A 20,148-nucleotide genomic window follows, 5' to 3' on the forward strand; every position below is an offset into this window, starting at 1 on the left:
TGTTGCTAATTTCACAAAATTCTGAATCAAAAATCATAAAGGAGAAGGTTGAATTGACTTCAAAAGTAGATACTTTTTTCAGGAAAAGACCTTTTATTAATGTATTTTGAAATAATGAAATTGATACTTCTAAAGATATTATTGAACTTTTTTGCATGGGTTATTTTGGGTAGTTAACCTAATGAATTAATTTTTGCTAAAAAAACACATTGATTAATGGGTAAATAAATGGTTAGGATGTAATCAAGGTGTATGATATAGTAGTTCACTGATTCCAATATCTGGAAAAGAACAACTTTTGGTTCCAATTACAGTTTTGAGAGTTCCAGTTAGTATTACACAATTGATATATTATGAATTATGATACAATGACTGTGACTGGTGAACATTGATCAGGGTAGAACAAATAGATCTATCTTCATGTTTACATTTTCAGTTAAAGGTCATGTATTTAGCAAATCAAGTAATAATTGTTTATCATTCATGTTTTCATAATCAAACTTTATGTTAACTTAGTTGAATAGAACATGAATGGTGGATAATGTTGGGTGTTTTGTGGTGGGGAAAATTTAGAAAATCTATTAGTGTATGGTCAAAATCATCAATAACATAGGCAATGCAAAATATTCTGTTAAATCCATTTATAATTTTACTTATTATAGTTTGCATGAATATTCAAATATTTCTTATTGTAAAGATTAAGAAATGTTATGGTTGAAATAAGGAAAGGAGAAGAAACACTAAGAATTATTTAGAAGAAAGTTCATGCATACTTCTAATTTAGCCTCCATAGAAGCAACTGAACAGACTAAAACAATTCTTTCCATGATCTGTGAACAAATGTGATATGAATGTGAATGTTTGACTTATGTATGAGATTAGGGTAATTATGATAAATAAGGCATTTCTTTTCATAATAAAATGGGGGCATGTTCAAGATTATCATATAAGAAATGTATAAATTTAAGTATGTGAAAGCTCATGGAATGATAATAGGAATAGCTATATAAAAATTTTGACGTTGATTTATGTGAGGAATTGAGACTTTGATCTTTGAGCTTTAGAAAGCCCTAACCCTAACCCCCTAACCCTAAAGCTCAACTTTGATCTTTGAGAACTTAGGAACTGTTCAGACTAGTGGAACAGAGGTCAATGTGGAAGAGCTGTGTAAAGTCTATTCATTCTTTGTTTTCAATACCATGTAGTAGATTTAATTTATGTCAATGTAAAACCTTTGGGTATAAATGAAGCTACTTTTTAAGTTATGATTAGAGATTGAACCATCGTAGTCTCACACACAGAATGATCCGTAACATCAAGCAGGTCATATGCTTTCTTTTTGTTTACTTTGTGAACTTGCTTACCATATTTTGTATTTTTGGTATGCCTTTGAATAAATATCTTTTATTTAATGACGGAAGGCTTTTCCTGCACAAATGCTTTATTTTCTACAACCTTCCTTCTGAAGAGAGAATATATATATATATTATTTTCTTAACAATCCTTCCTATTTATCTTTTATAAATGCATTAAAATTTAGGGGCCCCATAATGAACCCTGGGGTGCACCACTGACAACCTTAGATCATTTAGAGTATGAATCAATCATCACTGCTCTTGAACAAGTTTTATTCAAATTCTCTATCTATGTACAGATGGAATTTTCTAAGCCTAAAGACATCAGTTTAAACAATAATCATATTTTGGGTACTACATCACATGCTTTTTATGGTCCAAGTATACGATACTACTCCATTGTCCAAATGTTTATATACTTGCTCATAAAAATAGATTTGTTTGCCAACTTCAGTCTTTCTTGAATCCATGCTAACAAAAACTTGATGTGGTTCTTTATTAAAAGCTCTAGTATCTTTCCAACTATAGTCAAGTAAAGACTTTAAAAAGGGCTCAAAGATGTGTACCACATTAGTCTTTTACAAGCCATTGATACCAAATCAATATTAGAAAGACTGTAAAAATTAGATACAATGGCCCTAAAATAACAGAGTTTTTTTCAACCTGACTTACTATGTAACTAATAAATAATAAAGATTATGGTAGAAAATACATATCTATGTTTTCTTTTCACCTCTTTTGGGCCCATCAGCAATATCCAAGGTGAAAGTCCATCAAGTTATTCCTGATGTGGTCTGACCAATGCTTTGTACAGGGGCGGGATTATCTCTTGATCTCTTCAGCCTATTCCTCTTTTATTACAAGAAAGTACTTTGCTAACTTTAGGTATTGCAGCTTGGCATTGCATGCTATTTATGATCTATGATCCACAAGAACCCCCAGATCCTTAACTATTTCTTACTCCCCCTAGACAGTATGAAACATGCATGTTGTTAGCCCCCACGTGCATAACTTTACATTTCTCAATATTAAATGTCATTTGTCACATTGGGCAATCAAACAGTACATCCAGGTCTGCTTGTAGAGTACAGGTAGTTCCTGGGTTACATACAAGATAGGGACTGTAGGTTTGTTCTTAAGTTGAATTTGTATGTAAATCAGAACAGGTACAATATTTTAATAAATGCAATTGGGACAGATGTTTGTCTCAACATAATATTAGGCAGCATGGTGTCAGTTACTGTATAAAATCATCACTGTGAGTTTATCAATCATGAACAAACAATACAGAAAAAAAAATCTTTATGGAGCCTTAGACATTCATTACCTTTCATTGTTCAAAAAGAAACTACTGCAGAGTTAGTTTGTCTTTGTCATTAAGGTGTTACAAAGGGCTGCAAAAGGAGCTCACCCCTTAAGATCACCCACAACCTCAGCTGTGGTTAGCGAAAGATTTCTTCTGCAAGTCATGCAAACCACCCTCTCCCCCCTTCAAGCCTCCGTTCTGCACACAGCAAGCAGGGACGCCCCGTTCATATCCAAATGTCAGATGTCCTTGAGTCTCTGGCAACAGAGTATGGATTTAATTCCGTTACATAGTTTGGTGTCATCTGCAGGTTCATATTTCTTATGTATTGCGCTCTGACAGTTAATTTCTTATGGCACTTGTGTATTTTTATGCCCTTTCAAATATAGCCTCTTTGCCATAGAATAAGATCTGGGAAACGCATTGATTGAAGCATCCGAAAACTTACACCTTTATCTTGTTAAAATATAAAGAAAAAAAAAGAAAAACTATGGTAAAGAAGAGATTTAAAAAATGAAGGGACTATTAAAAGGTACACAATCACTTCATTTTTTTTACACAATCACTTCATTTCAGGGGCTCAAAATTAATTGGACTCAAAGGCTATTTCATGGGCTGGTGTGGGCTATTTCTTCGTTATGTCATTATCAATTAAGCAGATAAAAGGCCTGCAGTTGATTTGAGGGGAGTGCTTGCTACAAAATGCTACAAGATTATGAGTGGCAAGATCTACAGTTTGGTACATCATGAGAAAGAAACAAAGCACTGGTGAACTCAGCAACACCAAAAGACCTGGATGTCCACGGAAGACAACGGTGGTGGATGAACGCAGAATCATTTCCATGGTGAAGGGAAACCGCTTTACAACAGCCAACCAAGTGAACAACACTCTCCAGGAAGTAGGTGTATCGATATCCAAGTCTACCCTAAAGAGAAGACTGGATAAAAGTAAATACAGATGGTGCACTGCAAGATGCAAGCCACTCATAAGCCTCAAGAATAGAAAGGCTAGATTGGACCTTGCCAAAAAAAAAAAGCCAAAACAGTTCAGGAAAAACATTCTTTGGACAGATGAAACCAAGATCAACCTTTACCAGAATAAGGGCAAGAAAAAAGTATGGAGAAGGCATGGAACAGCTCATTATCCAAAGCATACCACATCATCTGTAAAACATGGTGGAGGCAGTGTGATGGCTTGGTGTTTACCGATGATGTGATGAACACTAGTGTTTACCGAAGATGTGAAACAGGACATAAGCAGCCAAATAAATTCTCATGTGTTCAGAGACATACTGTCTGCTCAAAGTCAGCTAAATGCAGTCACATTGATTGGGAGGCATTTCATAATACAGATGGACTATGACCCAAAACATACAGCCAAAGCAACCCAGGAGTTTATTAAAGCAAAGAAGTGGAATATTTGTGAATGGCCAAGTCAGTCAACTGATCTGAACCCAGTTGAGCATGCATTTCACTTATTGAAGAGTAAACTTTGGACAGAAAGGCCCAAAAACAGCAACTGAAAGCTGCTGCAGTAAAGGCCTGGCAGAGCAATAAAAAGGAGGAAACCCAGCATCTGGTGATGTCCATGAGTTCAAGACTACAGGCTGTCATTGCCAGCAAGGGGTTTTCAATCAAGTATTAGAAATGAACATTTTATTTTCAGCTTTTTAATTTGTCCAATTACTTTTGAGCCCCTGAAATGAAGTGATTGTGTTAAGAAAACGCTTTGACTCCTCACATTTTTATGCAATCTTTGTTCAACCAACTGAATTAAAGCTGAAAGCCTGCAGTTCAGCTGCATCTGAGTTGTTTCATTTAAATTAAATGTGGTAATGTACACAACCGAAATTAGAAAAAAGTTGTCTCTGTCCAAATATTTATGGATACTGTATATGGAGTAAAGTGTGTCTTGTATCTGTATGGAGATGAGTGCAGGACATTTGAGGCATTACCTTGTTTATGATCTTTAAAAACACGTTTTTGCTGCAACATTAAGTTTGGTGCATTTTATTAAAAAAAAAACTTTTGTAAAAAAAATTATATTGCAGCTTACCAAGTCCTTTAAAGATTTACATATGGCTGTAAAATATTCCTGAATAGAAATTCAGTAAAAATGAACACTACATCTGTGTTTTTGCACTTCACGTAAAATTTAGATTACAAAGAAAGTAGGATGGTAATTCAAAAACCCAAGCTGATATATTCTGAAAATGTTGTAAAAAGGGGTCGTTTGCAGTGAGACTTCACTGTAGAACTACAGTACTGTTCACAAGTTTTGGCAATGACAAATGTTCTTCTTTACAAACTTTATTTGGTGTATCATAGAAATGTACAAAGAAAATATAATTATAAACAGTTCATAAGTTTAAAATGTATGCAAGAGTCAATATTTAGTTTCATATGGAAACAAAAAGGTTTTGCTTCACATTCACTCTGGAACAAGCCTATAATAAAGAGGCATTAAAATTTTTTTTTTATTTTACTTTAAGAAGAAAATTCTATGCCTCTTTCTCTATTTGTAGTCTTCTGAGTTAAATTTCATTGGTTACCTTTTTGCACAATAATAATTGCACAAACAATAATAATACCAATTTTCTTCTATGAAAATCCAACCACTCAAGTCCATGCCTTGGAGTAGCAAGGAAAAGTACAGCTGAGGGTGAGTGCTGTAAATGCCATGTAAATGACAATCCCGGCATTACTTGTCTATAAAACAGTCCAATGCGGGGCCACGAGTGGCCAATGCGAGAGCCCGTTGGTCTATAGACGCGAGTGTAGCAGCGTCTATAGAATTGTAGTAGCGGCACTATATCAATGCAGCAGCGGGCAAGCTGCAGTTCATATTTAGGATTTCTTTGGGGGCCAAAAAAAAGGATGTTGGGGGCCGATTTGGCCCCCCGAGGCCAGAGTTTGACACTCCTGACATGAAGGATTCATCATAGCAACTGCACCATATTTCTGCTGTCAAATCCTTCCTCGTATATTCTGACAAATTTCAGTGTGCACTTGATGTTTTTTTTTTTGGAAAGAAGTGGTTTCTTTGTATCCTTTTGACACAAGGCCAAAGTCTGTGTCTCTTTGTGCAAGTAGATACTGACACTGAGCAACTCTCCATTGGTGGCAACGCAATTCCGTAACTAACTTAAGATGATCTTGGTGCTTGCTGGACACTTAAGCTTTCTTCATCACAACCGAACCTCTCGCCTGCAGCAATTTTCCTTGCACGCAAGACCATTTTGATAGTAAACGATGATATGTGCACTTGCTTTGAGGTTGCCTCCTTGTGTTGACAGTGGTTATTATTTTTAGCACGCCTGCCCCTCTGGCAGGTGGAGGAACCTCTGTCACCAACTCACTTGACAGTTAATGTCGACAGAGTCCAAGTCACCACACCTTGGCTTCACCAGCGAACTCCAAAAGAGGATGAACTTTGGAAGGCATTATCCAGGTTGCAGCCCCCTCCAACACACAACTGCAACTGCTGGATAGAGCTGGTGATGTACTGAAATAGAAACCTAAGCATGGTCAGATAGGCCAAGGCCAGGGGGGACAGAAATCAGGGATGATCAGGACAGAGGCAGGATTAATATACCAAAGGATCAAGATGTAGTACCAATTTGAAAGTCAAATATATAGTCACAAAGTCCAAGAAGCACATGCAAGAACCTGGAAAACGGAGACTGAAAAGACATTCTGTTGCCTGTCATTTAACTAGGGGGAATCGTGACTAAAGGAGACAAGTAGGGAACACATCCCACCATCAGGAGGGCTAAAGATGAGACACCCCAGATGGTATTTTAAGTTCTACCAGCAGATGAAGTGCATCTGCAGGAGTTCCTAATCCTCTGAGGCAAAGGAACAGTTTTTCAAGGAGTTAGACCAGCAAGTAAACACAACATGGGATTCCTGGGAAGAGCTGATGTTATCTGGAGATGGATGCAAGGTAAGTGGGAGCTTAAGAGGGCACAGATACCCTGGACATGCGGGATTCTGTGAAACTTTCGGTCAATAACTAATTTGAAAGGATATAGGATTTCATGAAATCATGTAGGTTTTCCCATGGATTTAGATTTTTTTGGAGTGAATTAGAGATTGTCATAAGTAGTCACTTATTAAGATCATACATCAACAATTATAAAAAAAATATAAATCAGGTAATAGATGTTGATGTTTTTTCATTTTACTCCTTTATTATCCTTAGATGATGAATGTATTCCAGCCACATCAAATCAGAAACTTAATGGATGAATATGAAACTGCTTAGTTTCCTTTTTTTTCAGGAAAATCAGAAGGCACATCTGTCCATTGTAGCCAAAGGACACGATTTATAAAAGTGTCTGAAATAAAAACTGTATTTAAATGGTCACAGCAACCATTTTTAAATTTTTATTCTCCAGGTGTCGATTCACTAAAGCACTGGAGATGTGGTATTTTCATCAGCATAGCCCAAATTTTAATGTTTGAAATAATATTTTCAATTTAAAAAAGTGGAATTGAACAGATAAGCTAAAATTACTACATAAACATTTTATTATAAATCTTTACAGCATTAGTATTTAAAAGTTCACAAAAACTATTTTTAAGGTTATCACTCTTTAAAATGTCACTAGCATCTGAATGACATAAATTAAAAGGTTCTGCAATGTGTTTAGAAAAGCATAAAAACTGAGCCATTTGAGAGACAGACATTTCATGAGATAAAGTAAAATTAGTAAAAAAGAAAAAAAGTTAAATATAAAACTCAAGGCTCACAATAATTAAAATATTTTCTGAAAAAAATATCTGTAAAATTAATCTATGGGATTTTACTATTTAAAAATAAATAAAAATTATGAACAAATTTAATTGTTACATCTAAGTGAATTGACCTTATTTTCTGGTGTGGTCTTAAATCTAAAGAGAAAACAGTTATTACTTCAGACACAAAAGACTAAGAACAGGAAAAGCTGACTTTACTTTCTTCCACAATCATAAGACACTGAACAGGTAAAAACATGATCATATTTGTGTAGGCAAGTTTTTTTTTTTTGCAAGAGGAATAGTTATGTGGCATAATCCCTAATGTCAATCATTTTACCCATTGCAATCAGTGCAAAAAAAAAAAAAAAGGCATTTGCATTCCATTTAGTATGAGCAATATGCCTGTATCTATTGAAAATACAAATAAAACTGCATAACAAATGTTTTCAGAATTATATGATCTGTAAAACAAGTGAACTTAGTCACAGCATACATTATAAACAGTGTTAAAGGTAAATTATGTTTATAACACAGTTTTGTGGTCGGCTTAAAGAAAGAAACCCTTAAGGTGTGCGACTGCCACTTAAGGTGTACAGGTGATTATATTGTCCTAATAGAAATGTACAAGAATTTTTACCTCATTTACCTCACAGGTGGAAGCACAATAAATAAAGTTGAAAGCAGGTACAACATGGCCTTAAATATGGGCACTCAAACTACAGTTCAATTATAAAGAAAAGTTGTATTTACACACTGCATATAACAAAAGTGTTTAAGATTTCATTTTAAACCATGACAATTAAAGTCTCAAAAAGTCATTCACACTCTTCTCAAATTTATCTGTGGTGTGCTGAAGCATTTTCATTAAAAGATACAAACTTCATCACTTACTGTTCTAACCAAATCAATTTTCCCCCCATTTTATACAGTATAAGCCCCAATAAAAGGGATGTATGGTTTTAGTCTCTAAAATACTGTATGTTTACTTTTTACTTTGGATTCCTATAAAAATATAAATTCTTGATGAGAAGTACTTTATGACTTTTTTATGCAAAGGGTTTTGAACTTGGTTGTATGACAAGTATGAGTGAGTAGTTGATAAAATGAGTGATTTTCCTTTGGACATTTTTTTTAGACTGCAAATTGCGTGGTGCTTTATATGCTTTATGTTCTTAAAGAATTTAACTACATAAATTCTAGGAACAAATTAAATAAAAAAAATTAATCCTACAGTAACAATAAATTATTTGTTTGTTTTATGGACTGTTCATATATTAAACAGTAAAGTGATATTATAAGGGGACGCTTTTCAGCAAATGTTACCCAATTTCAATTATAGATCTTCGATAGGAGCAAATCTGATGTTTGAATGAGTGTGAACCTTTGCCCAATTCTTGATAGCAGCCAATACCAGCCAAATTGTGTAGTGCTTCCTAGGAGAGTGGTTCTAAACCCTTTGCAGGTTGGGGAACACTAAATGCATGGACTCTAGACCACGCATGTGTGGTGAGCCCTGTGTCCCTCAAAGCGGAAGAAACTTTCCCCCAGAGTGACATCCTGCGATGGTAGAGTGGGCAGGTTGTGTCTAGAGACTTAACCTGCCCCCCCCCTTCCTGAGCCTGTGATGTCTCCAGGAGACATGGTCCGCGGCTCTGGCCAGGGCGCCATCCCAAGCAGGGTCCTTCTCCTGAACCCGCTGGTGGATGCACCAGCCAGAGCCACGACCCACCTGTCACACGGCCGTGGATCGGGGGTTGGGGACCTCTGTCCTAGGCAACAGTCCTAATGAGTGTGACTACATAAATAATGCCAAGACAAGACTTTACAAAATCAACATTCATGGACCTGTGAATTCAACATTCATGCTGAACAGGATCTTCCAAATAGATATTGATAATGGACCTGTTGTCGTTTTTCACAAATGTATTTAATGATTTTACAGTTCAGTTTCAGATCACTATTTTTCACTAATGAAGTTCTGCCCTTTTTGTATGTAGTAATACCAGAGGAGACCATTGCTCCTAATTAATGTAGTTTTTATGGTTACAGACACTAAAATTTGGTATCTTGAAAGTATTGCAAGCGACCCAATTTACTAACCACTTGTACTGAACACAGGTAAAACACTGACATTCAAACCAGTGAACATAAAAAATTATTGTAATATTTTTCTTGTAAAGTATAGCCTTGTCCATCGCCTATTTTTGGGATGAAAAAAAATGGATATATATGGACTGCTATTCCCCATAAACTATGGCTTCCACAAAGGCTATCAAGTTTATAAATCTTTCAGGTATGGTGACATATAAAGAGAGTTATGCACTTTGCAAATGCTTTGGGTAACTTTACATAAGCAAAATTAAATATGTCCCAAACAGTCCGAAAGCAATAAAAAATATATCAGTTTGGTATTATTTAATTGTTTGTTATCAAAGACAATGAATGCCAAGATCACTTTTTTAAGAACCAGTTAAAGTTTATACAAAAAATATCCTACAGTAACAATGATTGGATTTGTTTGTCTGATTACCCATTATTTATTAAACAGTAAAATGATATTATCAAGGGGACTCCTTTCAGCAAATGTTCCTAAGTAAAATTACCTAATTTCAATATGGATCTTGAACAGGAACAAATCTGATGTTTGAAATGCACAGTAGTTCACACCTTGCCCAATTCTTGATAACAGGTAACCTTTTGATCATAGGCACATTTTTAAAAATTCCACATATAAAACATCTTCACATTTCTTAGACTGTCCAACATGGCGGGGTTAAACAACTGTGGGTAACGTTTCATTATCCTGCCAAATGGAGCAGACCTGTAAATATCCTCATTAAACTTGCACAAGCATAGGATTTTACTAATAAAAGACCTTTCAACATAGTCAAGGAACAACAGCAACTTGGTTTTCCTTTTGTCATATTTTATGTGAAACAGCTGCTTTATTAACATATAAATTAAAATGGCAGTTTTGTTTCTCATTTGAACAGTTGCAATGGCACATAATTTTAAAGAATAAGTCATCTGCTCTCATTAATTGGCATCTGGGTATGTAGGATATTTCACAGTATCAATTTTTTCCTTAACTTTGTAAGAAGGGTATAGACCAGTCCTTCCTAATTTGCGGTTAATGCCCTTTGAATAGCCATCCCAGTGGTTTCCAGCAACTCCAATAATGTCCCCGGGTTCCATAGGGATTTCCTCAGGGTTTCTTGGATGGTGGGGATATATTGCAATTTGGTTGTGAGCATTCTGTCCTCCAAAGTAATAAATATCATCTAAGGAATGAAAATTTGCTGAAGCATCTGGATGATGTGTTTGCATGATTTCATAGGCAACTCGACATACCTATATGGAAAAAAAAAGAAATCACAAAATAAAAGATGAAAAAATACATAATACATTTGGTGTAAAAAGTAGTTTCCATTAAAGAACATAAGTATATTTAGGGACATATATTAACCACCTGGGCGTTTTACTGATGTCTAAATTTCTGTACCAAAAGCAGTACACTGTTTTTCATGAAATTGTTTTTTTTTTTAAATTGTAGACCTGTAACTTACAGAAATATGTCCGAACCAGGGTCTAGTAGATATCATGAATATAAAAAACGTTTGAAACACACAATCATGTAAAAAAAAAAAAAAAAAATATGTACTTTTAATAAAATAAATAAAAAACACAAAAATCAGCTTAAACAAGAATACATAAATAAAAAATACTGAAAATGCAATAATTCGATATACTGTATAGTAATATATTTTTCTAAAACACCTCCCTAGTGTGATAAATTTTAAAACAGAGTCACATACCTATAGACAAAACCACATAAATATATTTTGTATTGGATTGGATACAGGACTTTGTATTTAATCCAATACAAAATATTTGAATTTCCCGCTACGACCCCCATCGATGGGGGAATGCACGGACATCATCAGGAATCTCCGAGGGACGCGTACGCGTACTCTAATTTATTCCAAACTTCTGTACTTCCATGCAAAAAGTGTTACATTTTTGGCATGGAAATTTATTTTAGATTGTAGGCTATAATTCACTGAATTACTCAATAATTACTTATAATTCACCTAATTAGGGAAACCCCGGAGATCGTCACTGCACTCGCCGGGAGAAGACAGAAGAGGACAGACGTGTCCAGAGGAGGCTGCGGGGACCGGGTAAGTATATTCTTTCAATTGTAATCCGATTGTCATACAATGTATGACAATTGGATTGCAATATAATGTTTGTTTACCCACCTGAGAAAAGTTCGGGTTTAACACCAAGTGTTTTTACCCCGAACCAAGGTCAGGTTTAACGGCCGGGTGGTTAAACTGATATTCAATAACATACACAGAAGGTAATTCTACTAGGTGCATGTGTTTTGAATGCCAATCACTGATTTACCACCACTGATTCTCAATGGAGAGTCAGAAATGGAAAAGAATCTTGGAGTTCTGGTAGATCATAGAATTAATAGTATGCAATGCCAGGCTGCATTATCTAAAGCTAGTAAGGTACTTAATTTCTTGGATTAAAAGAGAAACAAACTGCAGAGATCAAGACACATAATCTTGCCCCTGCATTGGTCCTCATCAGGAATATGCAGTCCAGTTTTGGGGACCAGTTCACAAAAAGGATATTGTGGAATTTGAGGGGTGTAAAGGAGGGCAACTAAACTAATAAAAGGAATGGAGGAACTTGGCTATAAGGAGATATTAGCTGAACTAAATATATTCTCTCTTGAGAAGAGATGTTTATGGGGGAATATGATTGCCCTGTGTAACTATATAAATGGTCCATATAGAGAACTCTCTTCCCAATTATTCACTTTAAAATCAATACAAAGGACAAGAGGGCATGCTTTGTGTCTGGAGGAAAAGAAGTTTAAGCTCAATGTACCTCAATGTAAGGTCTGTAAGAATGTGGAATGGGCTCCCTCAGGAAGTATACAAATATTAAAAGATGCTCCGTCTCTCGATATTAGTATATAGGTAGGTAGCTGCCTCGTGTTGTGCTTACAGAGCTTAGATAAGAAAAAAAGACAGGGGTTTGAGGCTTACAAAATAATTATGTATTGATAATAAAGTAATTCATACATAATTACATAGCAATCATGTTTTATAGGATCAATTCTATTATTCAAATTCTCATTTTAAATATGTTCAAATATACATATATAAATAATAAATGGTCAATAACATACATATAAGTACGTATCGTTTATCAAAAACCTATAAATTATACAGATCACAAACATTTCTCCAAAGTAGTGGTTTCTGGAACAATCTTCAAAGGTGTAATATATGTAACCAGTATATATAAAATGGATGGATACTTGGAACTATTAAGCACAATGTTGGAGTGCGCAACATGAATAGTATAAAATCAGCACTCAAAAACAATCCTTTTTGGAGATGAGTCCAAACTGGCTGTTGGTGAACCTTGATAGGGGTTGACTTTGAAATGCCTCTGAGGACAAGACTAGCAGGATGGTTCCAGCTGGAGGTAGGAGCCAAGCAATCAGAAGTGAAGATAAGCAGGAATAACACACCATACCATTGAGAAATCTACTTCAAGGACTTCTCCAAATATCCTGCCAGGTGTGTAAACATCGCTGTTATATTATGACACCCAAAGGAGCTGGAACTAGCTGGTCAGCTGGGTCAGAGGACTTGCCCCCAGTGTAACAGTGACATCTACTGGAGAAGCGGGCACATGTGAGCAGTGTTTCTGGAAGTGGGAGGACACCTGAGTAAGGAGTGTGAGTGTGGCTAAATGTGGCCAGGGGTCCTGGAGATGTATAGGAAGGGACAACAGCCCCAAATCTTCCCCTTAATCTTACATCTCTTCTCTCTCTCTTCTTCTTGGAGCCCAGCCAGGGTGCAGGATACAGAGGACGGACTCTATGTTTAATGTATCATTTTACTCAGTCTGTGTGATCATTACACTGGGTAACAATTTTTGAACACATTTTTTGTTGACTTCAAATTTTTAAGCTAATTTACACTAAACGAGGTATGCTGATTCTGAAAGTGCAGTTAGTTTTCTTCTATCACGTCAGGTTTTTTCTCTACTGTTTTTGTTAATGCGATTACTGTGGCGTGGATTTGTATAGGCTTTTCATTTACACGCAAGACAGTCTGGTCAGAGGTTGTGCTCTACACCTCTTGGTTGTTGCTGCTCTACGTAGTGACTAAGCAAAATGTATTTTTCTAATTACACATGTATTTCCTTTCTTTCAGACCACGTCTGGCTCTGCTGTTTCTCGTCATAAGTGCCTAAACAACCCTGATTCATTTTGTTAAATCTGTGGCAGTTTCACTATTCCCAGTCAAAGGGAAAACATCAGCAAATTTGTAGGGCAAGCCTATTTGGCATTTTTCAAAGTTAAACTGTTCAAAGTGATCAAGATAAGTCATAGGCCCCTCATAAGGTGTGCAAACAGTGCGTTAAGGATGTGGACAAAGGGAACATGTGATACAATGCCATTTGGTATACCTATGGTTTGGTGAGAGCCAGAAGATCATTTCAGTGATGGTTACTTTTGTATAGTGAAAACTTCAGGATATAACAAGAAAAATAAATGTAAGAGTATCCTAGTCTACCATCAGCTTTATGCCCAGTAGCTCATTAAGATGAAATCCCAGTGCCAGTTTTCATTACACTACCCTCTCGAAGAATATGATTATGGTGATGAACAAGGTGACAATGAGGAAGAGTTTGAAATTAAAGAGGACTCTGTAAGGGAATTATTCAGCGTGAGTTGAGTATTTTGGGACTATCAAAGAAGGCATCAGAACTCCTAGCATCAAGTGAGAAAAACTTAATTGAAAAAGGAACAAAGGTATTGTACTTTCGAACCAGAGAAATTGCATTTCTTCAGTACTTTTGAACTGACATTGGCTTTGTGTATTGGCATAACATACCTGGTTTAATGGAGGAATTGGGAATTCCAATCTATAACTCAACTGAATGGCGACTATTCTTCGATAGCTCAAAGCAGAGCTTAAAGTGTGTCCTCCTTCACGATGGCAATATATTTGTGTCAGCCCTAACTGGCCATTCAGTTTCTCTTTGTGAAGAATATGCAGACATATGGAGAGTCATTGAGTTGTTGCAATATCACCAACACAATTGGGTCATCTGTGTTGACCTTAAAATGGTATGCTTCCTTCATGGTAAGCAATGCGGATACACCAAGTATCCCTGTTATCTGTGCATGTGGGACAGCAGAGATGGTGAGAGGCATTGGGTGGAAAGGAATTGGCCTAAAACCAGGTGATCTAAACATTCTACATGAGCCACTTGTTGATAGAAAGAATATTATATTCCCGCCTATAATTCCTGCACATGAAACTGGGTCTGATGAAGCAGTTCAGTAAAGCTTTGCCAACTTAAGGAGACTGTTTCAAGTACCTAATTTTAGCATTTCCTAGCCTGTCATTTGAAAAAATAAAGGCCGGTGTGTTTGATGGTCCACAGATTCAGCAGCTCATCAAAGATTACCACTTCAGCAGGACAATGTCAACAAGTCGAAAGAATGCTTGGTTATCATTCAAAACAATTGTCAAGCACTTGGAAACACATGAGCAAATAATTACACAGAAATTGTCCAGAAACTCTTGGAGAGCTGCAAAACGCTTGGTTGCAATATGAGCATCAAGGTGCATTTTCTGCATAGCCATTTTTTTTTTTTTTTTTTTAACTTCCCAGAAAACTTTGGTGCAGATGGGATGTACATATGATGGCTGACTATTGTTGGAGCATCCGGCAGGATTATTCTAACACTGAACACTCCAGGAAAAGCTATAAGTGTAAATTTTTAGCTTAACCGCTTACCCAATTATTTTTCAATAGTTTTACTGTAAAAAAATGTCAGAGTAACAATAAAATCCTTTGTATGAACAAACTGTTTAAATAAACAGTACATTCACGTTATTTCATTATTTTTTCATTGTATGTAAAATTTGCATGTTTTTTGACTAAAATGGAGGGTACCCTGTATTGTAAAAACTGGATGTGGAAGCAAAAAACTGGGGTCATTTCTACATTCAAAAATTAGTACAAAAACAAGTGTAAGATCTAACTCAACAAAAAATGCGTTCCCCAGTGATATTTAGCCTATTTTAAATAATTGTTGGTTACTTGTTAATTCTTTTTCTCTGATAATCATCTTGTTATTTAAGATATGTGTGCTTGTTAAGCTAAATGAGACTTAGTAAAGATACTGCACTCAAGAAAGGTGATAACATAAGGGGAAAGGAGAACATTTTCCTTCACACATTAGAATAATACATGTCACACACAATAATCAGCAAAATGCCCCATAAAGGGCACTCACATTAGATGGAGGACATAATTTGCATTGCAGGACCTACCGTATTTTTCGGACCATAAGACACACTTTTTCCCCCCAGAAGTGTGTGTGGGGGGGGGGGGGAAGTCCCTGCGTCTTATGGTCCAAATGTATCAAAATGTATCCTTCCCAGCCGCTGTCCTGTCCCCCCTGTATAGCCCCCCCTCTGCCTTTTCTCCTGTCTCCTGTTCAGCGCCGGCCGGAGTGACTGTGTCTCCTGTATCTTGCTCCCGGCGTCCTCCCACTCTCAGCATGATTGGCTGACAAACACATAAAATATTTTAGGACACTATTTGTTTCAGAATCTTTTTTTTCTTCATTTCCTTCTCTAAAAAACTGGTGCGTCTTATGGTCCAGTTTGTCTTATGGTCCGAAAAATACGGTATATGCAGAACGTAATATGTCATTAACAATAGAACATTAAAAGATATCTCAAATTTTCCCACTGTAGGTGTTTATTAATGAAAAGATTGTATATATTGAAATATCTAGGTATCATGTATCATCATAAATCATGACCTTGAGCATAACAAATCTGCATAATGTATTTTTTTGCTTTCTCTTTTTCACTTTTAAGGTACTTATAACTATAATAGCACTTGTATGTGTATTGCTTGTATATGTACTGATATATATATCACTATTATATATCTGGTTTGTTTTTCATCTACATACCTGTATCTCATGCCCCTAATCATTATACAACTAAGCAACAATGTTTATTACACCATAATTAGTATCACATTTTATACACAATGGACATCATTTATTTAGCACACAGAATAGTCCTCATCCAGCCTTAGAATAGGATATCCCCCTGATGTCAGTGGGTCTTACAGGGGACCAAGCGCCATCCTTACTGGCCAGCACCCCTGCTGCCATCTGGAGGGGATGTTTAAATTACATTTCCGCCCCTTTAGGTATGCCCATTCTCTCCTCCGTATGATCTGCTATGTCTGCGGATCACCATTTCATCATCAAGAGATGCCGGCTCTTCAGACACCTCCCCTGGAGATAAGAGGGCAGCCCCACCTTTGTCACAGGGAATTCCCTACCCTACGTCACACGCAGAGGGTGTGTTCACATGAGTTCAGGAACCTGCGCATTCGCACTGAGTTCCGTACAATGCCGCTGTCCCCCCCGCCGCCTATAACTGGTGGGCTTCCTACACAGACAGCCCCCGGCTGTCATTTTTACTGCACCCCATCTACTCAAGCTGCTGCTAAGCAAGGACCATATATTAGCAAACTAAGAGGTAATTAATCATCCCCTCACCAATTATAGACTAACTGGAAGCATTACTACTAATGTATTTCTTTTATTACAACTATTTAACAGTTAACTTTGTGGAGACCCAATATCACCAGTGGATACTGGATCAATATTCTCCCACCACAAGGGACTCCCTATTCACCATTTAGACACCATAAGATTGATCTGAACTTTGGGCAATATTTAAAGACAAAAGTATATAAGGGATCCATCAATCTAACCAAATTATTTCCCTTATCCTTATTGTAACAGCATCTCCTCGATGTAAACTGACATCTTTAATCAGTATTACTATACTATACTTTTATTATTCCACTTTCAGAGGTACCAACAGCCTGTCTACTCTTTGGACTAATCATTTGTCCCAATATCTACATAAAAGTGTTATGTACTGTCCCTACAGTACTATCTATATATATTCAATTATTTAACACTCCATGTGTTCACTACAATACCCATAGATATATCAATATATTCCTATACACTATTCTACTACTGGTTACATACATTACACCTTTGAAGGTTGTTCCAGAAAGCACTACTTTGGTGAAATGTTTGTAATATGTATAATATATAGGTGTTTGATAATTGATACTTATATGTATGTTATTGACCATTTACGCTTTATATATGTTTATTTATATATTTTTAGACCGTCACAGTCCCAGCATATCCTGAAGAAGCCTATCAGGCGAAAAGCGTCAGTAAAATTAGACTGGAAAGGGTTATTGTATGAACTGTTAGCAGAATATTCTCTAATAAGAATATCCCAACTCCAGGCTAATACAACGAAATTGATGATATAAAACATGATTGCTATGTATTTATATACAAATTACTTTATTATCGATATATAATGGATTTGTAAGCCTCAACCACCACCCGTCTTTTCATTGTTCTTTTGTACTCCTCAGGAAGTAGTTTCAGCAAGTACTATAAGTTGCTTTTGGAAAAAGCTTGATGCTTTTTTAGAAGTACAGAAAATAACTGGGTGTTAAAGCTTTAAATTGAAGATCCAGGGAACATTCGATTGCCTCAGGGAATTTGGAAGAATTTTTTCCCCTGTTGGAGCAAATTGTACCAGGGCTTTTTTTTTACCTCCCTCTGGATCAAGTATGTCCATAGGTTTTTTTTTATCTAGGAAATGTTTTATTCCCTAGAGGTTAAACTTGATGGACTTGTGTCTATTTTGAACCTATGTAACTATGTAATGTCATAGATGTGACTGCAAAGAAAAAAAAAACCTTGTGCTATTTTTTTTTTTTTTACAAAAATCACATCACTGTGTCCTTAAACCTTAATACATTGAGGAAACAGATCGTACATCTAAAAATTCCAACACCCACACTTGGTATATGCAATGCAGTTTAACAAGGAGTGCTATAACCAGTACATTAGGGAGGCAAACAAACAAATCTCTCCTGACACTGGGCTATTTTGTACCATTGGTGCGAGGGAGGGTACCATCGGACATGAAGGATCACTGCTACAAATTGCACTAATCATTTAGTGCAATTTAGGCCCCTCTCTGTCTGTCTTTACTGCTGCAGCATTATCTGCAGTATCCCAGAGCCCCATGGGATACCTACCACAATGCCTGATTCTGGGCCTGTGCAGAAGGGGAAGTTTTCTGCAATGGACATGCATGCGCAGTAAGGTCGGCATTCTTTTACAATTACAGGAGGATACCTCAACTGAACTTGTGAGAGATCGGGTGACATAAGCAGAAGCCAGAAGACGAAGGGAAAAGATAGCGATGACTGACGGTTCCTCAGTAAAACATAAAATTCCTAATGAAAAGGTATAATTTTAAATCTAAAACATATAACGTGTATTTTTATGGCAGGGTTAAAGTGAAACCTTCAATAAAATAAAAAAATTGAATTTACCTTTACTTCTGCAGAGCCCTTGATCCCTCCACAGCTGGCTTCAATGTGGTCCTGTGCTGGGACAAAGAAGGGATCCAGGACAGTGTGGGACCATATCAAAGCCAGCTGTGGAGGGATCAAGGGCTCTGTAGAAGGTACGTGTCATTATGTTCACTTTTATTGAAATTTATTTCCGTCCAGCATCATATAAAATTTGTTCATGGAAGAGGATGTTTCTTCTTAATTCAAATAAGTTATTCACCTGGGATGAGAATGTACACACAAGAAAGTCTGCCTGGGATAAGAAATGAATATCAAGAATGACACCTCGCAATGAATTTTCAGTGTACCGGTTATGTAGACCTGCAGACCAGGATATGGAATTGTCGCTAATAAATTCATATTGTGGATATCTGAAAAAACAAAAAACATACTTTAGTTACAAAGACAAAAACAATACATATACATTGCAAGTATATGTTTACTCTGGATCCTATACTTTTTAAAAAGACTATGCCAGGGAAACTGGCATTCATAGGGTTGGGGGGGGGGGAACATGACACAGGTACACATCTGTCAATGCAAATTAAATTTGTGTTCTGATTTAAAGGCAAATGTTAACATGTTTGTCTACATGAACAGTTAAACATAGCATTTTAAGTTTTGCTGATGCATCTAAACCCAAACACAAACATGTAATATAATAAGTGTATACAAAGGACAGGAATTGGTGGTAGGCAGCATTACTAAATTCAAATAAAGAGGAAAACAACTGATAAAATTATACAAATTATGCCACTGCATCTAAGAACAGGCACCCTGTAGTGTATTTAATTTTGGTTTTGAGGTTTGAATAAACCTTAAAGGGATACTGGTAAGATCATGTAAAAACTGTTTTAAGCCAATGTTGAGCTACTGGTGTCAGAATTATAATTTATTTTGCTAAAATAAAAAAACAAACTCTTTAGTAAAATCTTACAGAGCCTGTGTGGAAATACCTGGAGACAAAATTCAACAGAGATAGACAAAATCCATAAAATACCTATCACCTAGATGTCTGAAATCATGAAACAACCAAGGCCCCTAAATAAAACTGTGTGCAACTGTACCTAGGATGCAGTTTTCAAGAAAAAGGCTGCATACACAAGATCAATAATTGTTGTTGGAAAGGATATTTCCCGATCCTTTCCAAGGACAAAAGACTGAACATTGCATGAATGAGCACTGAACATACAGCGCCGT

General features: G+C 36.3%; 1 protein-coding gene across 3 annotated transcripts in view; it reads right to left on the minus strand.

Annotated features, from left to right (window-relative positions):
• Positions 1-7,176: 7,176 nt before the first annotated feature.
• FUT8 (fucosyltransferase 8) overlaps positions 7,177-20,148 on the minus strand; it is a 140,735-nt gene continuing 127,763 nt past the window's right edge. For all 3 annotated transcript variants that reach the window (XM_072427850.1, XM_072427851.1, XM_072427852.1), the window contains 2 exons: positions 19,169-19,319; positions 7,177-10,755 (listed from right to left, as the gene is read on the minus strand). In XM_072427850.1, coding sequence (XP_072283951.1) covers positions 10,441-10,755; positions 19,169-19,319 — 466 coding nt within the window. In that variant the 3' untranslated portion in view covers positions 7,177-10,440. The remainder of the gene's footprint in view (positions 10,756-19,168; positions 19,320-20,148) is intronic.

Source organism: Pyxicephalus adspersus, chromosome 12 (genome assembly GCF_032062135.1).
Source record: "Pyxicephalus adspersus chromosome 12, UCB_Pads_2.0, whole genome shotgun sequence".
NCBI classification, from domain to species: domain Eukaryota; kingdom Metazoa; phylum Chordata; class Amphibia; order Anura; family Pyxicephalidae; genus Pyxicephalus; species Pyxicephalus adspersus.